The 21,307-nt window shown below is 37.7% G+C and overlaps 1 protein-coding gene across 1 annotated transcript in view; it reads left to right on the forward strand.

Annotated features, from left to right (window-relative positions):
* Positions 1 to 21,307, forward strand: part of NETO2 (neuropilin and tolloid like 2) — a 69,274-nt gene that overhangs the window by 3,564 nt on the left and 44,403 nt on the right. The window contains exons 2-6 of the mRNA XM_007450382.1: positions 8,448 to 8,504; positions 11,414 to 11,554; positions 12,216 to 12,464; positions 17,336 to 17,359; positions 17,464 to 17,591. Coding sequence (XP_007450444.1) covers positions 8,448 to 8,504; positions 11,414 to 11,554; positions 12,216 to 12,464; positions 17,336 to 17,359; positions 17,464 to 17,591 — 599 coding nt within the window. The remainder of the gene's footprint in view (positions 1 to 8,447; positions 8,505 to 11,413; positions 11,555 to 12,215; positions 12,465 to 17,335; positions 17,360 to 17,463; positions 17,592 to 21,307) is intronic.

Raw genomic sequence — 21,307 nt, forward strand, 5'->3', positions numbered from 1 at the left:
CTTAGTTCCTGACCAGGGATCGAACCCATGCCCCCTGCATTGGGAGCATGGAGCCTTAACCACTGGACCTCCAGGGAAGTCCCTGTTGGTTTTGGTTTTTTTTTTTTAATGTGTCCCTGGGGCCCTTTGAGATCCTAGTTATTGTGGTGTTTGAGTTAGAAAGGGGAATCCTAAAAGGTGATCTAATCCAGTGGGTTTCCAAACTTCCCTTAACAGAACTCCCTCAGAGGAACTCTTATGAGTGGGTACTTAAAAACTAAACAAAGAACAGATAAGAACAAGGTTGCTCTGATTGCTGAGGGCCCTCACCCTCCACCCTCTCAGTCGCTAATCAGAGTGGCCCCCGAAGAACTAACACGTTTTAGCATCTTTGTTCACAAAATTACAGGGTGTACTAATCTGAAAGTTCAATTCATCCTAGTCAAAATGACATTAAAACATGTTGGTTTAAATATGCCTAGAGTAAGGTATTGGAAGTTATAGCCTTAGTGGGTGAGAAGATAAAAATACTCTTCAAAATGTGACCTGGTCGTGTTAAGTCTGATGGTAGTTGTTGTGGATGTCTGAGGATTCCTGTATAATTAGAGCATACAAAACTGCCATCTCAAGAGCATTTGACTAACAAGAAGATTGTCACATTCTGCAGGAAAGAGAAAGCACTTCTGCAGTTACTCTTTCTTATAAGTGATTGGCAATGTGATTAGCACGTGGAAGGTGGAGTGATCCCAAAGTTCACGAAGATCCATTTTCTTTCTTAACTACAAAGTAAAATTGAGTTTGATTAAATTAGGGTACTTTTCTGTTCTTTGGAACATAGCTAATGGAAAACAAGTTACTACTACCTCAAGTAGTATATGGACTCTAATTGAACTCCATTTTGCTTTCTTTATAGAAAATAGGAGCAGGGAGACCAGTTAGGTGGTTCTTAAGTTATGGAGTCTCATGTTAGGTTTACCAAACCTTATGTTTACTGCTTAGATACTAAAAATAGGAAGGCTGAGAAAGAGGTACATTCAATTACTAACAAAGGTAAATTGAGTCAGCTTGAGAAAAGTAAGAGTAGTAGCATATCTGAAAAAGAAAAAAAAAATCAATTCTTTTTCTGTCACCTGATTTATGCTCAAATAAGCTGGGTCATCTCTGTGCCTGTTGTTAACCAAGATGTGTGCTTGTTAATTTGTTAGTGGGGCTCTGTACTATATGTTATAGTTACAAAGAAAATATAATCAGGATTTTGCTTAGTCACTTCATGTATTCATCTAATTTTTGTTGAGTGCTATTATGGGCCAGCCAGTCTTCCAGTCGCTAGAGATGCATCAGTGGTTCAGAGACAAGTCCCTCTTTCTAGTAGGAAGAGACAGATAATAAGCAAGAAAATAGCAGGTAATATAAGTAATAATTAAAATATTATTTGTATAATAAAACAGGATGAAGAAGAAAATGTAGAGCTTCTTTAGCAGTCAGAGAGGCCTCAGAAGACCTGAATAACAGGAAGGAACCAGCCATGCACAGAGAGTCTAGGCAGAAGGAATAACTAGTCCCTATGGCTAGAATTAGCTTGGTGTGTTGAAGTAATGGGAAGACCTGTGTAGCCATAGATGGTCAGGTGCCACACCACATAGGACCTCTGAAGTCAGAATAAGGAGTATGGATTTATTCTAGATGTAATGGGACTCTGTTGGAAGATTTTATGAAAGGCTGTGATGTGATCTGATTTATGTTTTGAAAGGATCTCTGGCTGCCGGGGACAGAGTAGGCTATAGGGGACTATGGCAGAAATAGCCAGTTTTCTTCCAGTATCCATTTTACCTTTCAGTGATTCTCTGAATTTTAACTAAGCACACAATCACCCAAAATAAATACTAGACTTTCCAGCTTTCCTTAGGATTAAGTGTGGCCATGTGACTAAATAAGTCTGACCAGTTAGATGTGGGTTCAACTTTGGGGAAGTGGTGGTATATCTGTTGTTCAGTTAAAATTTTTATTTTGAGATCATTGTGGATTCTGGGCAAAAGTTTTTAAAGGAAGGAGGAATGCCCTGTGTCATTTCTTAATTCTTGCTGACTGTAATGCAAACATGGTAGCTGTAAAGAAGATATGGAACCTGGCACTCTAGCATCTATATTGGACCATAAGATGACCCTGGAAATGAAAGTCACGCACAACTGAGCAATAAGACAGAAGGAGCTTAGGTCCCTAGTAATGGTATAGCCACCACTCTAGCCCTTGACTACTTACCTGCACAGTTTGTTTACTTGACAGAGAAATATACTCTATCTTGTTTAAACTACTAGTTTGGGTTTTTTATTACTCATGCCAAACCTTATGCTAACATAATAGGAGTGTGCAAAATCAGTGAAAGAAACAAAACCATACAGAGATAGAGAGTTACAGAAGTGAAAACTATGAATGCTGTCTAATAAAATTAATCTTGGGAGAGTTCCTAGAAAAAGCAGGTTTTTAGCAGTGTGGACATTATTTTGTAGAAGCAGAGGGAGGTCCGTGGCAAGTGCAGATGTTCAGAAACAAGAGATATTTGTAGGGACATTATGAGAATACACACACATATACATACATATATGTAGTAGAGCATTCACCAACATTTCCAAAATTAACTCATCAACTCCTTGTGCCCACCCTCTGCCTTGCCTCATCCATCTTGGCCCACACGTGCTCCTACTGTCACCAAAGGAGAAAACAGGCAACTTCTTTCTGTTTCTTTCAGTGTACTGTCACTCTCCTGTTGTAGTGGTCTTCAAAGTGTTGTGCCAGGGCCAACAGCTTCAGCATCACTAGGGAATTTGTTTAAATGCAAGTTTTCAAGCCCCACCCCAGACCTACTGGATCAAAATCTCTGGAAGTAACCCCCCCTCCAAGTCTATTTTAATAAGCCCTCCAGATGAATATGATGCACACTAAAGTTTGAGAACTACTGTCCCAATGATTCATTTCTCAAATCTGGAAGAACTGCTGAGTAGGATTTGTACATTTTTAAGCCTTGATATATATTACCAGATTAACCTCCCAAAAGCTGTGCCAGTTTACAATCCAGTGGCAGAATAAGTCAGTTTCCTATATCCTGACCAACACTAGAATCTACATTCTTTTTAATATTAGTAAGGCAGAATTTCTGCATTTTTTTGGGCACATTTTCCTGGTGGCATAATCTTTTATCCCATCTGTTTGTAGTTTTTATTTATATTCCTGTCTTTTGTAAATGAAGGTGTTCTCCCAAAAGTATAAATATAATGTTTTTTTCAATCTGCTATTTATTTTCCTACTTATTGATAGCTTGAAGTAGGGACCTACTTTTTTTTTCCAAATAATTAACAAGTTATCCCAGAACCATTTATTAAAACTGTCTTCTCACCAAGTGTTTCAAATATCACATATATTTTAATAAATTCTGGGATATGTATGTCTGTTTCTGAGCTTTTCCTCTTCCATTTTCTTATCTAAAGGCCCCTTGAGAATAAGGACCATGTCTTCTTGGTTCATTGTAGTTCCAGGGACTGACTCACTGCCTGAAATACAGTGGACGCTAGTAATGTTTGTTGACAGATCATCTATTTCTTCCTCTACCGTGGCTACATTTTATAATTACTGTAGCTTTATAATAAGTATATTATTTTTATGTATTTTAGTCTTTTATTTTTATATTTTCCTTGGCCACTACAAAAAAGTATTTAAGATGACCATCAGAAGCATTTTAAGTACCAAAAAAACACACTAAGATTTTTATTAAAACATCATTAAATATTGTATGACTTACTGGGAAGAAATGTTACTTTTACATTGTTTTATTATCCAAAACATATTCTCCATTGAATTAAATTTATTTACTTGTTTGTTTAATTTATTTTGGTCTTACTCTCTTCCTTTAATAGGTGTAATCATTTTCCAAGTAATTCTCTTGGAACTTCTAGGTTTTAAAATAACATTGTCTATAAATAATAATTTTGTCTCCTTTCCAGTATTTATTGCATTGGCCAGAGTTGCCACTATTAAGTAACAGTGGAAAGAATAAACCTGACCTTGATTTTTAGTTGATTGGAAAGTACAGCCTTAAACTGGAAGGTCTGGGGACAGGATTACGATAGAGAACTCTGATAACTGTGATTCAGGGTTAAAAGGAGTAGCTTGGAGGATTTGTATTTAATACCTTGAATAGCACCTGTCTTTATCATTTAAGCCTTCATTTTTAAGTCAGATCTGTACACTGGTTATTAAACTACACTACATTAAACTTCAGAACCTGAGGTGAGGTCATAAGTGGTGGACAGTACCTTTTCCCAAGCATCAGATCACAAGCAGTTCTCTGCGTAACCAAACTCTCTGGTTGTGGAGTTTAGAATTTTTATTTTGGCATGGATTTCTGCCTTAAAGAATTAGTGCCTTCCTGGGTACATTGTCTTTGAATTCAAAGTGTGAGGTATCTCTGGATTTGAGAAATTATTGACCCTTTTGGTAAGAGAAAGAAGGGAACAAGTGGCACATAGATTGGGATTAAGGACAGAACAGAGCACGACAGCCCTGCTTCATGTACTAGATAATTCCAATGTTTGGCATCAGTAGAGTTTGTTTTACTGTCTCAGCCTGATTATAGCAAGCAGCTTACAAAGATCCTGTTATACAACTAAGCGAAAACTGTTTCTTACGATACCGAATTTAGAATGATTAATAGTCACCACTATATCACCACAGCTATCACTAAATATTTCTGTCCCTAACTGTTGTGCAAATTTGCCTTATTTATATATCATTTTTTAAATTCAGTGGCAACAGTTCATTTGGTTGGTAAGAGTTGTGAATAGCTTTTTTAAACATTTGGCAGGGGGAAATTGTGAGCAACACCCTAAATAAAGTAGAAAAGATTAATAGGGTTATTTGGTCTTGTAATTTTATTTTTAATGTGATTTTTTTCTACCTCAGTTGTATATTCTGTGCAAATTCCATAAATCAAGTGTTCTACAAAGCCAAATTTTTATTAGTCATTATGTAGAATAATTTTCTAGGCACAATTCATCTTTTTACCATAGTTTTACTGTTGCTCTCCTGGTTTCAGTTTGTTAATTTCTTACTTTCCCTTTCTGCCTGGTTTTGTATTACTTGCTTAAATACTGTGAATTATAAATTTAAAAACTGGTAAATTGTTACACCCGTGAATCAGGAGGAAAGGTATAATCACACAATTTTGACCAGTTCTGTATCATCTGACTGGGATGATATGCCTTGGGGAATAGTGTCCTCTATCAAGATACATTGGTACAGATGGTTGTGATATTTGCTGAATTGTCAAATATCTAACGTTACCCTAGATTTTTGTTGTTGTTGTTGTTTTTGCGGTACGTGGGCCTCTCACTGTTGTGGCCTCTCCCGTTGCGGAGCACAGGCTCCGGACTTGGAGACTCAGCGGCCATGGCTCACAGGCCTAGCCGCTCCGCAGCACATGGGGTCTTCCCGGACCGGGGCACGAACCTGTGTCCCCTGCATCGTCAGGCGGACTCTCAACCACTGTGCCACCAGGGAAGCCCTTTTTTTTTTTTGGCTGTGCCTCGTGGCTTGCAGGATCTTAGTTCCCCAACCAGGGATTTAACCCAGGCCCTTGGCAGTGAAAGCACAGAGTCCTAACCATTGGACTTCCAGGGAATTCCCTAGTTTTTCTTTTTTCTTTTCTATTCTTATTTTTTAATGTATTTTATTTATTTTTATTTTTGGCTGTGTTGGGTCTTCATTGCTGTGGGCGGGCTTTCTCTAGTTGTGACGGGCGGGGGCTACTCTTTGTTGCGGTGCGTGGGCTCCTCATTGCTGTGGCTTCCCTTGTTGCGGAGCGTGGGCTCTAGATGTGCAGGCTTCAGTAGTTGTGGCTCATAGTCTCAGTAGTTATGGCTCGCAGGCTCAGTAGTTGTGGCACACGGGCTTAGTTGCTCCACGTCATGTGGGATCTTCCTGGACCAAGGCTTGAACCCGTGTCCCCTGTACTAGCAGGTGGATTCCCAACCACTGCACCACCAGAGAAGTCCCTAGTTTTTCTTTTTGATCTGAAATCTTCTGGGTTTTTTGTTTTTTAAAAACGGTTCAAAATCCATTCCTCTAACTCTGATCCAGTGCCAAGATGTTAAGAGTTTGAAGGAAGGATTGTTCCTACATAGCATGAGATCTTCAACACTGCTAGCAACCAAAGAAAGGGAGGGGAAATTAAAGTTGTTGAGAGAAGACAGAGGAAACAAAGGTCAACAAGGATACAGGAAACCAAAGATGAAGATGTATGATTAGATTATAAGATGTAAACAGCATAAGATGACAAGAACTCTTTGTATGTTGGTGACTTTGGGTAGTAGATGCTGGGTACATGCTACTGAGTGAACAATGGCTTGACCATCTACCAGTCACTTAACTAGCAATCTCTTCAGTGCCTCCATCTCCCTCACCCCTAGACATCCTTTAAGTCACCAATTGCAGTTGACTCTATATCTGAATCATGTTATAAATATCTCCTCCTTCCCATTTACACTACCACTGCTCTGCTTCAAGACCATATCATCTTCGCTTCCTAAATGACCTCTCTTTTTAAAAATTTAGACTCCACACAACCATCAAGATTAGTGGTTGGACTTCCCTGGTGGTGCAGTGGTTGAGAGTCTGCCTGCCAATGCGGGGGACACGGGTTCGGGCCCTGGTCCGGGAGGATCCCACATGCCGTGGAGCAACTAAGCCCGTGTGCCACCACTACTGAAGCCCACGTGCCCTGGAGCCCGTGCTCCGCAATAGGAGAGGCTACTGCAGTGAGAGGCCCGTGCACTACAACGGGGAGTGGCCCCCACTCGCCACAACTAGAGAAAGCCTGTGCACAGCAATGAAGACCCAAAGCAGCCAAAAATAAATAAATAAATACATAAATTTATTTATTTAAAAAAAAAAAGATTAGTGGTCTGAAACACAGATGTGATAATGTCACTCTCTAGTTTAAAAACTCACAGTGATTTCTCCTTGTAGTCAAAGGTCCAAACTCTTTAGCATGGTATTCAAGGCTTTTTACAGTTGGATCTCATCCTACTATTTCTAACCTGATGTACCACTTTCCCCTCCATATGCTAACTGTACTATCGTACTCCGAATTTCACTAATATCACCTATAGATAAGTGCTCATGGCTCCATGTTTTTGTCTAAGCTGTTTCTTTCTCCCTCTCCTGGGTAGAAGTTCTCTCCAGTCCCACTAGAATATACCTTTTTTTTCTAAAGCTTTCCTCTATTCCTCTTAACTCCCAGCTGAATGAATGGTTCCCTTTTCTGCTTCAGTTGTGCTTTCTGTTATGACCCCTGTTAAACTCTTTTCACCTTGTATTGTAGATTGTCTTTGACAATAGGTTGACTCCTTAAGGATGGCAGTTTGTCCTAAAATCTATCATTTATTTAGCAGAATGCCTGGCACATATAAAGGGCTTTGTGCAATGTGCATCACCTCATTTAATCTTCGCAGCAACCTTGTGATGTTGGTGTTATTAGCACAACATCCCCGTTTTACAAATAAGTAAACTGAGCTGAAAAGGCCTCACAGCTGGTACAGAGCAAAACTTGAACCCCAACCTGGATCCACCTAACTCCTGAAGTCCATTCTCTTTTAACTGTTTTGCTGTATTTTTCCCCTGCCTCAATCTGTGTATCTTCACTGCCTGGTTTCCAGTAGGTACTCTGTATGTGCCTGCTGACCGAATGAATAATAAAAACTCCAGTTTACACAGGAGGCTGATAGTGTGGTTTCCATTGAAAGGGAGAGTAAAAGATATCAGTGCATCATTCTTAAAAATAACATGTTATCTTCAAAACACAGACATATACAAAACAATATATTGTTCATTGGGTATCAGAAATGTTAAACTTGGGGGCGGGGGGTGGGGAGAAGCTCCATTTTCTAAATAATGCTAGCTTTCGTAATGCAGGACACAGCGATGTACCGCACAGCTATAGAGTGTCTTAAATTGATTTCTAGGAAACTGCTGCCCTCTTACTTCTGTCTTTATTATGAGTGTTCTCACAAGTCAAATAATCTAATTGAAGTTTTACTGGCATAATACATTGCAAAGCTAGCCATTATGCATGTAAAGTCTTTGAGGAGACAGTAAAATAAATACAGGATAATTGGGGTCAGCTTAGTTTGTTGTTAAAAAAAAAAAGTATGTGTTTTTTAATCCATCATAAGTTGAAAATGTACTATTAGTGCTTGTATAAATGAGTATAATATCAATTACATTTTTCCTTGGGTTGTCTTAAGTGTCACATAGTAACTCAACATAACATTTAACACTTAAAAATCTTGAGAGTGAATGTTAGTAAGAAATAGGGAGTTTTAGTTCATCTTTTTTTTGTAACCTGATTTTTCTTATAAACTTGGTAAAATCTAATGTAGATTCAACTTTTTAACTTCTCTTCTCTTTTATTTCTCTAGTGTTGTTAATAACAATACTTGTAGTGGAAGGGATTGCTGTGGCCCAAAAGACCCAAGGTAAAGACCTTACATTGCTAATTTACTGCATGTTCAGGACAGTGGGATGGCTTATTTGGAAGGATTTCAACTTTTGAGTACTATTTCCATAATCCCTCTGGGGTGTTCCAGTGACCTAAGGCTTTCCATCAACCTGTCAGCCTCAGTTCAGCTAGGTTCAGCTGCAGTTAGCTAGAGTAAATTGTTAACATAAAGTCTTGCATTGATAAATTTAAAAAATTGGCATAACTAGTGACTCCTAGAATACTATGGATTATGTCCAAAAATCAAATGAGATTCATGCTTTATCACTAAGCAAAAATAAAAATCCCTTTTTCCAGTGTAGACAAATGAAACGTTTCCATCAATAGCTTATTCAAAGCCCTGGGGACCTTTTCTAATTGTCCTTGTTTATGAAAGAGGATTAGCTAGTGTGAGTTTTGAGCCAGATATTCATGTCAGAGTTTAGTACATTTCCTAAATAACCTGACTTATTTTTATTTTCATCAAAGTTATACATACACATGACAAAAGTCAAAGCATTCTAAAAAGTTAATTAGGAAAAATCAGTCCCCCAGCCTATTACCCCATTTCTCCATGGAGATAGCCACTCCTAGCTGATTCTTTTGGTATTTTCCTGCATATTTCTAAATAACATACCATACAGCTCTTCTTGGTTCTTTTCAGTTTCAGGTAGTAGAAAATAATTTTCCCACCATGCGGGATGAGAATTGATCTGTTTCATGCACCTCATCCTCACCACCTACCACATACAAGTGTTCTTTTAACTTTGTGCCGCAGCACCCGCATCAGTATTGTTATAATTCTGGTTACATCTCTTCAGGGTTTACATCAAGTCACCCGTTGGGCTTTTTCAATATGAAAATTTTGTCTTTGGATGTAGGAAATTTTTCTTTCCCTTTTTTCTTGTTTAATTTTTAAAATTCCCTTTTCTCCATTTTTCTCTCTTCTGTCTTCAAGGAACTCTTATTATTAAGTTACTTTTTAAAAAAAATCTTTTCTGTTTTTCATTTCTCTTTTAACTGTTTTCTTCTCAGTAGTATACACTGAGACTTCCTCAACTTTATCTGCTAAACCAAGAATTGGAAAACTTTTTTCTATAAAGGGCCAGATAGTAATCATTTAAGGTTTTGAAGGCCTTTGTAGTCGAAGGAGCACCTATTCAGATCTGCAGTTGCAGGGTGAAAGCAGCCATAGACAGTACAGTACGCACATGAATGGGCATGGATATAGTCCAGTGAACTTGATTTACAATAACAGGCAGCAGGCCAGATTTGGTCCAGGACCATAGTTTATGGACCTCTGCTCCAAACGTGATATTTTTTTTTGTGGTACGCAGGCCTCTCACTGTTGTGGCCTCTCCCGTTGCGGAGCACAGGCTCCGGACGCGCAGGCTCAGCGGCCATGGCTCATGGGCCCAGCCACTCCACGGCATGTGGGATCTTCCCGGACCGGGGCACGAACCTGTGTCCCCTGCATCGGCAGGCAGACTCTCAACCACTGCGCCACCAGGGAAGCCCGAGTATGCCTTGTTCTTATCGATATACATTTGACCCTTGAACAATGCAGGGGTAAGCGGTGTTGATCCCCACATAGTCAAAACCTGCCTCTGTGTTCGCGGTTCCTCATCCTCACATTCAGCTGACTGCAGACCAAGTAGTGAGCGCACCCACGCGGTTCAATCCCATGTTGTTCAAGGGTCAACTGTACTCTCTTGTTCTCTGAGGAGATTAAATGATCGTTTTGTTTAGTGCTTTTTTTTAATATTCTATAATCTTTGTATCCTCAGAGTTGCTTTTTTGTTTGTTTTTAATCTGTTTTTCATATTAGAGGCTTTCCTCAAATGTCTGGTGCTCCTTGAATGCCTTTCATAGTTATGAGAGGAGCATGCAGATCTGCTCGTTAGCTGTCTGCAAGTGTAGACAGGGCTTCTTTACTGCCACCCTCCCTGGTGAGTGACCAAGTCCACATCCTTGAGTCTTTTTCTTTGGGCTTATTAGATTCCCCAGAAAAGATTAAGATTCCATTTCCTACTTAGAGGCTCTACATCTGATCAAGAGGCCTTTGGGAAGTGGAGTGGGGGAAGAGACGGGAGGTGTGGTTCAGCATGTTAACATTCACCTCATCTCCCTGTTTTCAGGTTGATATTTTTACCCTCAGCCTGTGCCTGGTGTCCCCTGGTCCAGCAACCCTGTTGTACCTTCTCCAAAGAAATAGTCTCATTTTCTGATATGGTGATAGAGCAGCAGCTACTTAGATTTGTGGAGTAGGGAGGGTATTAGAAATCAAATTTATTCCAAAGAGACTTTTAACCAAGCCTCATGTTTTTAAAAAGCCCAACTTCACCACCTCCTCGCCCACTGCCAGAGATACCTAGTGCTACCAGTTGTCATTATTGCATCCACCTCTTTGTACTTATGGGTTTACGCCCTTAAAAAAATTGTTTACTGTCGTTTAAGTGGACTTTGAAGAAGGAGCAGAGCTAAATGCATGTGTTCAATCTACAACCTTTAACTAAAATAAAATCCCTTGGTAATCTTTGAATCTTATTTGACTTTGTGCTAAACTAAATGTAGAGGTACCACACCAGAGATAAATTCCTGGGGTCCTTTTATTTTTATGTCAGAATTGAATTTTATAGAGTTTTACTGATTTATCAGATTCTCCCATATGGTTTTGCCCTTGTAAAATCTACGCATTTTATTTCCCCATTCTTGTCCTCTAGAGCAAATGCTTCTAGCCAGCACAGCATACCATCTTCACCTTCATTTCACTTCTATATTCAATTTGTTATGCTGAATTTGTCAGTGGTTCTTAAAAATTATATATATGTGTGTGTAACAGAGTGGGCAGTTGTTTGGGGAAGTTGTGGGGGGAACTGTAAGTGATGTTTTACATGTTTCCCTAAGATGGACAAAATATTGGAATCAAGCACATTCCTGCAACCCAGTGTGGCATTTGGGTTCGAACCAGCAATGGAGGTCATTTTGCTTCACCAAATTATCCTGACTCATATCCACCAAACAAGGAATGTATCTACATTTTGGAAGGTATTTGACCAATTTCTGTCTTTCGTTGGATGAATTTTTACTTATTGTAAAACTAAATATATTGGTTAAATGCCCTGGTTAAACCAGTTTGAACAAAATTTAAATATGTATTTTAATTAAACTGTAGTCATTATAAATATTTCTTAATACTGACATTAAAAAAATAATGGTTGAAATTTTATAGGAATTTTGGATCTCCTAAAATATAAGTTAACTAGATGCATCAGTATATATGAGAAACTTCTCTGATAAGAAACCTAAGCTTACTGGTATCTCTTATTAGCCTTTCTGCAAATTTATGTCCATAGTTACATTATATGTTTCTTTCATTTCTTCTGTTTTTCTATTCATCATGGTACATTGTATCTCATGAACTAAGCATTAGCTTCTCAACTCTAATTTTAATCAATTAAGTACATTCAATTTAATAAGTAACATATGCCAAAGGGAAAGATTACTATAGTTCTACAGAGTAGCATTATTATAATATTATTAGTATACAATGTAACATTTATCATGAATTTTATATATAACAGTTCTCATTATGATCCTCATCTATGAAACAGTAACAGAGCAGTTGTTGTGCTTTTCTCACTTGTGTCAGGCCATTTTTACTTTTTCTTGTTTGCGTTGCCCTAATTTGCTTACTCTTATTTTCTAGCTGCTCCACGTCAAAGAATAGAGTTGACCTTTGATGAACATTATTATATAGAACCGTCATTTGAATGTCGGTTTGATCACTTGGAAGTTCGAGATGGGCCGTTTGGTTTCTCTCCACTTGTAGATCGTTACTGTGGTGTGAAAAGCCCTCCATTAATTAGATCAACAGGGAGATTCATGTGGATTAAGTTCAGTTCTGATGAAGAACTTGAAGGACTAGGATTTCGAGCAAAATATTCGTTTATTCCAGGTAAAGAAGTTATTGTTTCAGTGGCTAGGTCTCACTCTGGTTTTAGAATCTTAAGGCTAGAAAAGAGATAATTCAGTCAAGGTAATCAAATCAAGGCTTTAAAGAAGTTAGAAAGGTCAAAGGGAAATCAGTCCATGAATAAATAAAAACTTAACAAAAAATTAGAAATAAAACTATGTCACTTGAATTTTGAAGCATATCATAGATGGTATCTCATTATTTCTTAGATTTCTGTATGTTTTATAGCACATATCAAATGCCAAAGATATCACAAATAAATACATTTAAAAAATAATTCAACAAATTGTCTTATTTTCATGATCTATACCAAAAATTATTTTGGCAGGTTTTTTCCATTGGAATGATTCAATTACTCATTTGAATAAACAGTCTCTAGAAAATACTGAGCAATAGAAAGAATAGCACTCTGCACTTGGAGGCAAAAGATCTGGGTGTGAATCCTTTCTCTACCACCTACTAGCTATAAAATTTACTATTAAGCACAGAGCTGTGCCTAAGAGTTGCTGTTGCTAAGATGGGAATATCTTCCTGAGGCCACCATAACTAATTCCCAGAAACTTGGCAGCTGAAGACAACAGTAGTTTATTTTCTCAGAGTTCTGGAGGCCAGAATCCAGCAGGGTCATGTTCCCTATGGGAACTCCAGGGGAGAATCCATTCCTAGCTTCTTGCAGCTTCTTGTAGCTGTCCCACCATTCCTGGATGTGTGGCCTCATCATTCCAATCTCTGCCTCCATCTTCACATCCCCTGTCTTCTCAGAATCCTTAGCTTAATCACGTCCTTTGCCTTAAAATATAATATTCACTTTTTTTAACCTTATAAGGTAGTATTCATAGGTTATGATGATTAGGATGTGGGCATATATTTGGGTGGTCGGAGAGCACGCCCACCTATCAGCATACTCTATCTTACCTACCACACGGTTATGTGGGAACACTTTATAGTCCTCAAAGCCTGTCTACTGTAAAGATATGCATATCCCTAATGTGGCAGCACAAAGATACACTAGTTATTGCTCCTGTCTTCCAAGAGTTTACAAACTTAATAAGATGAAAAAGTAATGTATTGTAACAATTATATAATTATAAAATTATATAATCTTTTTGCTCTTATTTATGTAAAGAGCATATAATTATAGTTATATAATCTTTTTGCTTTTATTTATGTTTTCATGCAAGAAATTTGCTAACTTAAAAAAATTAAATCATATCCAAATGAAAATATCCATAACCTTATCACCCTATAAATAAAAAACCAGTGTTAACAATATGGTGTGTATCCCTTCAGATGTTTTTCTATATCTGTTTATTTTGTTTATTTTATATAACAGAGATCATGCTATTCTTTCAGCTAGATTACCAGCTTTTTTGCCTGAACAATGTAGTCACCTTTTTTTTTCCCTGTTAGTAAATGTGTTAATGGTATTTTTAAGTGTCACTTCAGTATTTATGTTCTCAATATCAAAACAATAACATTTTCAAAAAGTAAAATGTATTCTTTTTTTTTTTAGAACAGTTTTTAGGCTCACAGCAAAACTGAGCAGAACGTACAGAGTTACCATATACCTCCTAACCACCCCCCAACACACACAGCTACCTCCAAAACCTAAAATGAACATCCTGCACCAGGGGTACATTTGTTACAACTGATGAACCTGCATTGACACATCATCACCGAAGTCCATATTTTACATTAGGGTTCACTCTGTTTTTTGGGTTTCTTTTTTTCAGCCATCTGTATACATATATCCCCTCCTTTTTGGATTTCCTTCCCATTTGGGTCACCACAGAAGATTGAGTAGAGTTCCCTGTACTATACAGCAGGCTCTCATTAGTTATCTATTTTACACATAGTATCAATAATGTATATATGTCAATCCCCATCTCCCAATTCATCCCACCACCCTCCCTGCTTGGTATCCATACCTCTGTTCTCTAGGGTTCACTCTTAGTGTTGTACATTCTATGGGTTTGGACAGATATGTAGTGACATATGTCTGCCATTACAGTATTATACAGAGTATTCCCACTGCTCTAAAAATTCTGTGGGCTCCACCTATTCATCCCTCCCACCCCAACCCCTGACAACCACTGATCTTTTTACTGTCTCCATAGTTTTGCCCTTTCCAGAACGTCATACGGTTGGAATCATACAGTATGTAGGCTTTTCAGATTGGTTTCTTTCACTTAATAATATTTACTTAACGTTCCTCCATGCTTTTTCATGGCTTGGTAGCTTGTTTCTTTTTAGTGCAGAATGATATTTCATTGTAAGGATGTACTACAGTTTGTTTATCTGTTCTGTTGAAGGATATCTTGGCTGCTTCCAGGTTTTAGCAACCACAGATAAACCTGCTGTAGACATCCATATGCAGGTATTTGCATGGACAAGTTTTTAACTCATTTGGCTAAGTACCATGGAGTGCAATTGCTGGATCATATTAAAATTTGTCTTTAGTTTTTATTTAACTGGATTGTGCTGGTGGTGGCACAACATTGTGAATGTACTTAATGCCACTGAATTGTACACTTAAAAATGAGTAAAAGGATAAATATTATGTTACATGTTTTACTACAATAAAAATTTAAAAAATTACAAACAGGTGTCTAAAACTTAATTTGAAAATTCAGATTGAAGACATATATATCAACCCACCAGAATGAAAAAATTGCTAGTCTAAAAGGTCTCAGGATTTTTAATTAGCCTGTTTAAACCTATTTTAACTCACAGTTTATTGTATGTAACTGGTTGCTCAGTTCTTGTTAAAATTGTTTTCTTTGTTGTTTTGGCCACGCCATGTGGCATGTGGGATCTTCCCAACCAGGGATCCAACCTGTGTCCCCTGCAGTGGAAGCGCAGAATCTTAACCACTGACTTTCTGCATGGTTATCAAAGTACATGTTGAAAAAAAGTAAGAGGAAAATTTTTAGCTTAATCTAGCATACATCACAGAGACTGTTCTTTTTTAACTTAATAATCTAAACCCAACCTCCCTAAATAAAAGGGAGTGACGACACTTCAGCAATTTTGCAGAGAAATGTCAAAGAGAAATCTAAATTTAAACAGCATTAGAGTAGAAAGTCATAGCAACTATCTGGCAGGTGAATCAGAATTTCGTCACATGTAGGAAAGAATTCTAGGACATTGTCATTATTGCACTAAAATTTCCAGAATTATCCCAGTTACTTCCAGGACGTAGCAATCCATTAAGAGCCTCTCCCTCAACAAATATCACCAGTAGCTCAGATAATTTCGTTTATTTAGAAGATACTAATTTCTCATCATCGTTAGTAAGTTTCATCCGTATTTACAACTACCTACACAAAATTTACTTTATATGACTTTAAATAACTAGACAGCTGTGATTTAGCTATTGATGAATTGCCTATTTATTTTGACATTGTTTTTTTTTCTTTTAGTGGTAAAATTGTGGTATCATCACCCACACTATAAAGGCAAGAAAGAGTAAGAAAGAAAAATGTTACAGTAAGAAAAACTGTCTAGAGAATTAGAATCTAGTCCTGACCTTGCTATTATATGGTCTAAAAAAGTCATAATCTCTCTGATTCAGTTTCCTCATCTATAAAACAGAATAATACATGATCTTCTTGATGTTATTGTCATTAGCATAATATTAAACATAAGGTCTGTAGAAACTCTGGAGTACTATAAAATGCAAATATAAGGTAATATAGTATAGAAATCCTTAGCATTTTATTATAATTTATATTTAAACCATAAGCCATATGAAGTTGCTCTTATGATACATAAAACTAATAGAAGAAAAAGAACTGCATTTCTTCAAAGAATCTTTACATATAAAGTTGCCTGGCTTTGTTTTTTAATGTTTTTAAAAACATTATTCAAATGATTAAGATGTTTATTTTTTCTTTCAGGCAGTCTAAACTTATTTGCAAAAATCTGACTCTATATAGGACTTTGTAATGTCTTTTGATACTAAAGTGTCAATCAATTCAGTTAATTGATTTAGTTCATAAAAATCAAATACCTGGCCAACTTAATTAAATCAGCTATTTTGATATAAACTATTGGTTGTCAGTTTTCTATGAACTATTTCATAGGGCAGACTATCCTATATATCATCTAGTCATCTCTCTTTTTCCTGCCATTGTGGAAAAAACAACTTACTAGCTGCTACTGTGGTGGGATAAATTATATGTAACATAAAATTCACTATCTTAAACCTTTTAAGTGTACAAGTCAGTGGCATTAAGTACACTTGCAATGTTGTGCAACCATCAAACCGTGCATTTCAAGAACTTTTTTTGTCATCCCAAGCTGAAACTCTGTCCCCATTAAACACTTAACTCCCTATCCCTCCCTCCCTACAGCCCTGTGAAAACAGTCTCTGAATTCAACTAATCTAGGGACCTCAATAAAGGAAATCATAGTGTCCTTAACTGTCTGGCTTATTTTACTTAGCATAATGTTTCCACACACATCCATGTTGTAGCGTGTGTCAGAATTTCATTCCTTTTTAAGGTTGGATAATATTCCATTGTATTATTTATACTACATTTTGTTTACTCATTCATCCATCAATGGACTAGCTAGTGCAGTTGACATAGAGTTGTGAGTTTTCAGGTAGCATAAATAAGTTTTTAGTTCATAATGGGATCAAAAGTATAAACGTTATCATTTTTAAAATATCGATCCTATAAGTGAGCACTTCAGTATGCTCATAAATAACCAGTGGTCTGTAGTTTACACAAATGGAAGATTTCTCTTGCTTTGTTAAGTATAGCATTAGACATAACATAAGACATTAAGCCTTAAAGTAACTCTAAACTACCTCAATGCCAATGACTTTCTTCTTTTCTCTGTTACAGATCCAGACTTTACTTACCTAGGAGGTATTTTAAATCCCATCCCAGGTTTAGTATATTACCTCTTTTTCCTCATGGCATCTTTGATCAATCTTATTTTCCTTTGAACATCATTCATCTGTTCTTTCTAGATTGCCAGTTTGAGCTGTCAGGAGCTGACGGAATAATACGTTCTAGTCAGGTAGAACAAGAGGAAAAAACAAAACCTGGCCAAGCAGTTGATTGCATCTGGACGATTAAAGCTACTCCAAAAGCTAAGGTAGTATTAAGTATGCAGTCACTTCTAAGAAGAACATAATAAGATGTGATTTGTATAATGTATTATTTTGGTTCATGCAGATACTTACTATTTAAACTGACGTTACAACTTTTTAAAAATTTTATTTCAGTCACATCATTGAATACCTAGCATCTCAGCATTGTTGTAGTTAAATAAACTACAACATAAACTTCAGGAATGTCACGCATACATTAATGTTATTATTTTAAGATTCTTAAAATCTGTGTGTTCTTAATTGGAGAGTATAGGTATTGATCAGTGTGATCATAGATTCATAAACACCTCTATGAGGAGGTAAAATAAGCCATAGACGTTAAAGTATCTTGTCAAAGGTCTCAGAGTTGGTTATAACAGTGTCAAAACCAAAACACAAATGTATCATCTTAGTTCTGTTCTTACCATGCTGTCCTCTGCTAATCATACAGAGTTTTATTGGAAAGTACCACAGGGAAGGATGTTTTTAAATAACTCTGACAGGTTGAGACTGGTTGCTAACTACTTCTGCTTTTTGCTTTTAGTTTGTATTTCTAGGAATAGTAACAGTTAAAATTATATTTATTGTTTATATATTTAAACAGAAGAGAAAGAGGGTAGGAGAATTTAAAGAATTAAGAAAATCAAATTTAAAGTTGCTGGTAATATGATGGATGAGATAACCTGAAAACCTACCTATTACAAAACACTTAGAAACATTGGATAAAATATAACAGATACCCTTTTAAAACCATAGATAAGCTCCAAAAAAGAAGATAATTCTTATGAACTAGAATGAAAGAGCTATAAATCAGAGCAGTAGACTGAAAACTGAGATTGATGGTACAAATGCCCCTTGCTGATTTCAGTAACCTATGACTACTAAAGGGTAGATATTTCATGAGCTTGGCATCACCCACACTGAGATAAATAAAAGGCCTAGGGTTCGTGTGGCCTTTGAGAGGACTGCCACATGAAGCTGGAACCCTCAAAGGGAGATTATTGCTATGAAATGGTAGATTAGAAAAACTCTTCCAGTAGCGCAAATTGGTAAAAAAGAAGCTTATCCTGAGCTCAGGCTTAAGATGTGGGTGAGGCTGAGGTCTCCCCTAACCATTTATACCTATATCTTTATTACAGTTTGGGATGTGAATTTACATTCCATGCTCAGCCCAGGAACCACTTAGCCCCAAAATGAACAAAATGGTCCTGGGCTTATTAAACCTTTTGAGGCACCTGAAAAGATAAATACAAAGTAACCATGTAGGCTACAGGATTGCTATAGCTAAAACACTGCTGAAGTAAGCTTACAACCTAAAATTAGAAAACATAGGTGAACAACCCACCATGAGTGAGTTAACAGGCATAACAGCAAGAAGTTTCTTAGATCCCCAAGAACTGAAGTCTTAAATATCCTACAGTAGTAATCAAAAGAATGAGAGAGAAAGTACCAGGTATGCTTTAAAAATAACCAAATGGAACTTACTCAAGTAAAAATTATAGTATTGAAAGACAGATTTGAGAAAATTACCCAGAAAGTAGTTTGAGGATGGGAGAAAGTGGCAATTTATTAAGAAACTTGGAAGAAATGACAATAGAATGATGTTTTCAAGGTGCTAAGGAAAAAAAATTAACTGGCAGTCTAAAATTTGAAAATTCCATGTCCAACTAATCTGTCTTTCAAGAATGAGGGCAAGGGTTCAAAATGGCAGAGTAAAAGGACGTGCTCTCACTCCCTCTTGTGAGAGCACCAGAATCACAACTAACTGCTGAACAGTCATCGACAGGAAGACACTGGAACTCACCAAAAAAAGATACCCCACATCAAGAGACAAAGGAGAAGCTGCCCTGAGATGGTCGGAGGGGCGCAATCACAATAAAATCAAATCCAATAACTGCTGGGTGGGTGACTCAGAAACTGGAGAACACTTACACCTCAGAAGTCCACCCACTGGAGTGAAGGCTCTGAGCCCCACGTCAGGCTTCCCAACCTAGGGGTCTGGCAATGGGAGGAGGAATTCCTAGAGAATCAGACTTTGAAGGCTAGCAGGATTTGATTGCAGGACTTCGACAGGACTGGGGGAAACAGAGACGCCACTCTTGGAGGGCACACACAAAGTAGTGTACATGTCAGGACCCAGGGGAAGGAGCAGTGACCCCATAAGAAACTGAACCACACCTACCTGCTAGTGTTGGAGGGTCTCCTACAGAAGCGGGGGGTAGCAGTGTCTCACCATGACACAAGGACACTGGCAGCAGAAGTTCTGGGGAGTATTCCATGGCGTAAGCCCTCCCAGAGTCCACCATTAGCCCCACCAAGGAGCCTGGGTAGGCTCCAGTGTTGGGTCGCCTCAGGCAAAACAACCAACAGGGAAGGAGCCCAGACGGAACTATCAGCAGACAAGTGGATTAAAGTTTTACTGAGCTCTGCCCACCAGAGCAAAAGAGAGCTCTACCCACCACCAGTCCCTCCCAGCAGGAAACTTTCACAAGCCTTTTAGATAGCCTCATCCACCAGAGGACAGATAGCAGAAGCAAGAAGAACTACAATCCTGTAGCCTGTGGAACAAAAACCACATTCACAGAAAGATAGACAAGGCGAAAAGGCAGAGGACTATGTACCAGATGAAGGAACAAAATAAACCCCCAGAAAAACAATGAAGTGGAGATAGGCAACCTTCCAGAAAAAGAATTCAGAATAATGGTAGTGAAGATGATCCAGGACGTTGGAAAAAGAATGGAGGCAAAGATCGAGAAGATGCAATAATGTTTAACAAAGACCTAGAAGAATTAAAGAACAAACACCTAGAAGAATTAAAGAACAAACTAACAGAGATGAACAGTACAATAACTGAAATAAAAATACACTAGAAGGAATCAATACCAGAATAACTGAGGCAGAGGAACAGATAAGTGACCTGGAAGACAGAATGGTGGAATTCACTGCTGCAGGAGAAAATAAAGAAAAAATAATGAAAAAAATGAGGACAGCCTAAGAGGCCTTTGGGACAACATTAAATGCAACAACATTCACATCATAGGGGTCCAAGAAGGAGAAGAGAGAGAGAAAGGACCCGATAAAGTATTTGAAGAGATTATAGTTGAAAACTTCCCTAACATGGGAAAGGAAATAGCCACCCAAGACCAGGAAGCTCAGAGAGTCCCATACAGGATAAACCTAAGGAGAAACATGCCGAGACACATAGTAAGCAAATTGGCAAAAATTAAAGGCAAAGAAAAACTATTGAAAGCAGCAAGGGAAAAACGACAAATACTATACAAGGGAACTCCCATAAGGTTAACAGCTGGTTTCTCAGCAGAAACTCTACAAGCCAGAACGGAGTAGCATGACATATTTAAAGCAATGAAAGGGAAGAACCTACAACCAAGATTACCCAGCAAGGATCTCATTCAGATTCGATGGAGAAATCAGAAACTTTACAGACAAGCAAAAGCTAAGAGAATTCAGCACCACCAAACTAGCTAAAGGAACATTTAAACAAATGCTAAAGGAACTTCTCTACGTGGGAAACACAAGAGAAGAAAAGGACCTACAAAAACAAACCCATAACAAGAAAATGGTAATAGGAACATACATATCGATAATTACCTTAAACGTACATGGATTAAATGATCCAACGAAAAGACACAGACTCGCTGAATGGATACAAAAACAAGACCCATATATATGCTGTCTACCAGAGACCCACTTCAGACCTAGG

The sequence above is a fragment of the Lipotes vexillifer genome, unplaced genomic scaffold (assembly GCF_000442215.2).
Source record: "Lipotes vexillifer unplaced genomic scaffold, Lipotes_vexillifer_v1.1 scaffold1489, whole genome shotgun sequence".
Classification (NCBI taxonomy): Eukaryota; Metazoa; Chordata; class Mammalia; order Artiodactyla; family Lipotidae; genus Lipotes; species Lipotes vexillifer.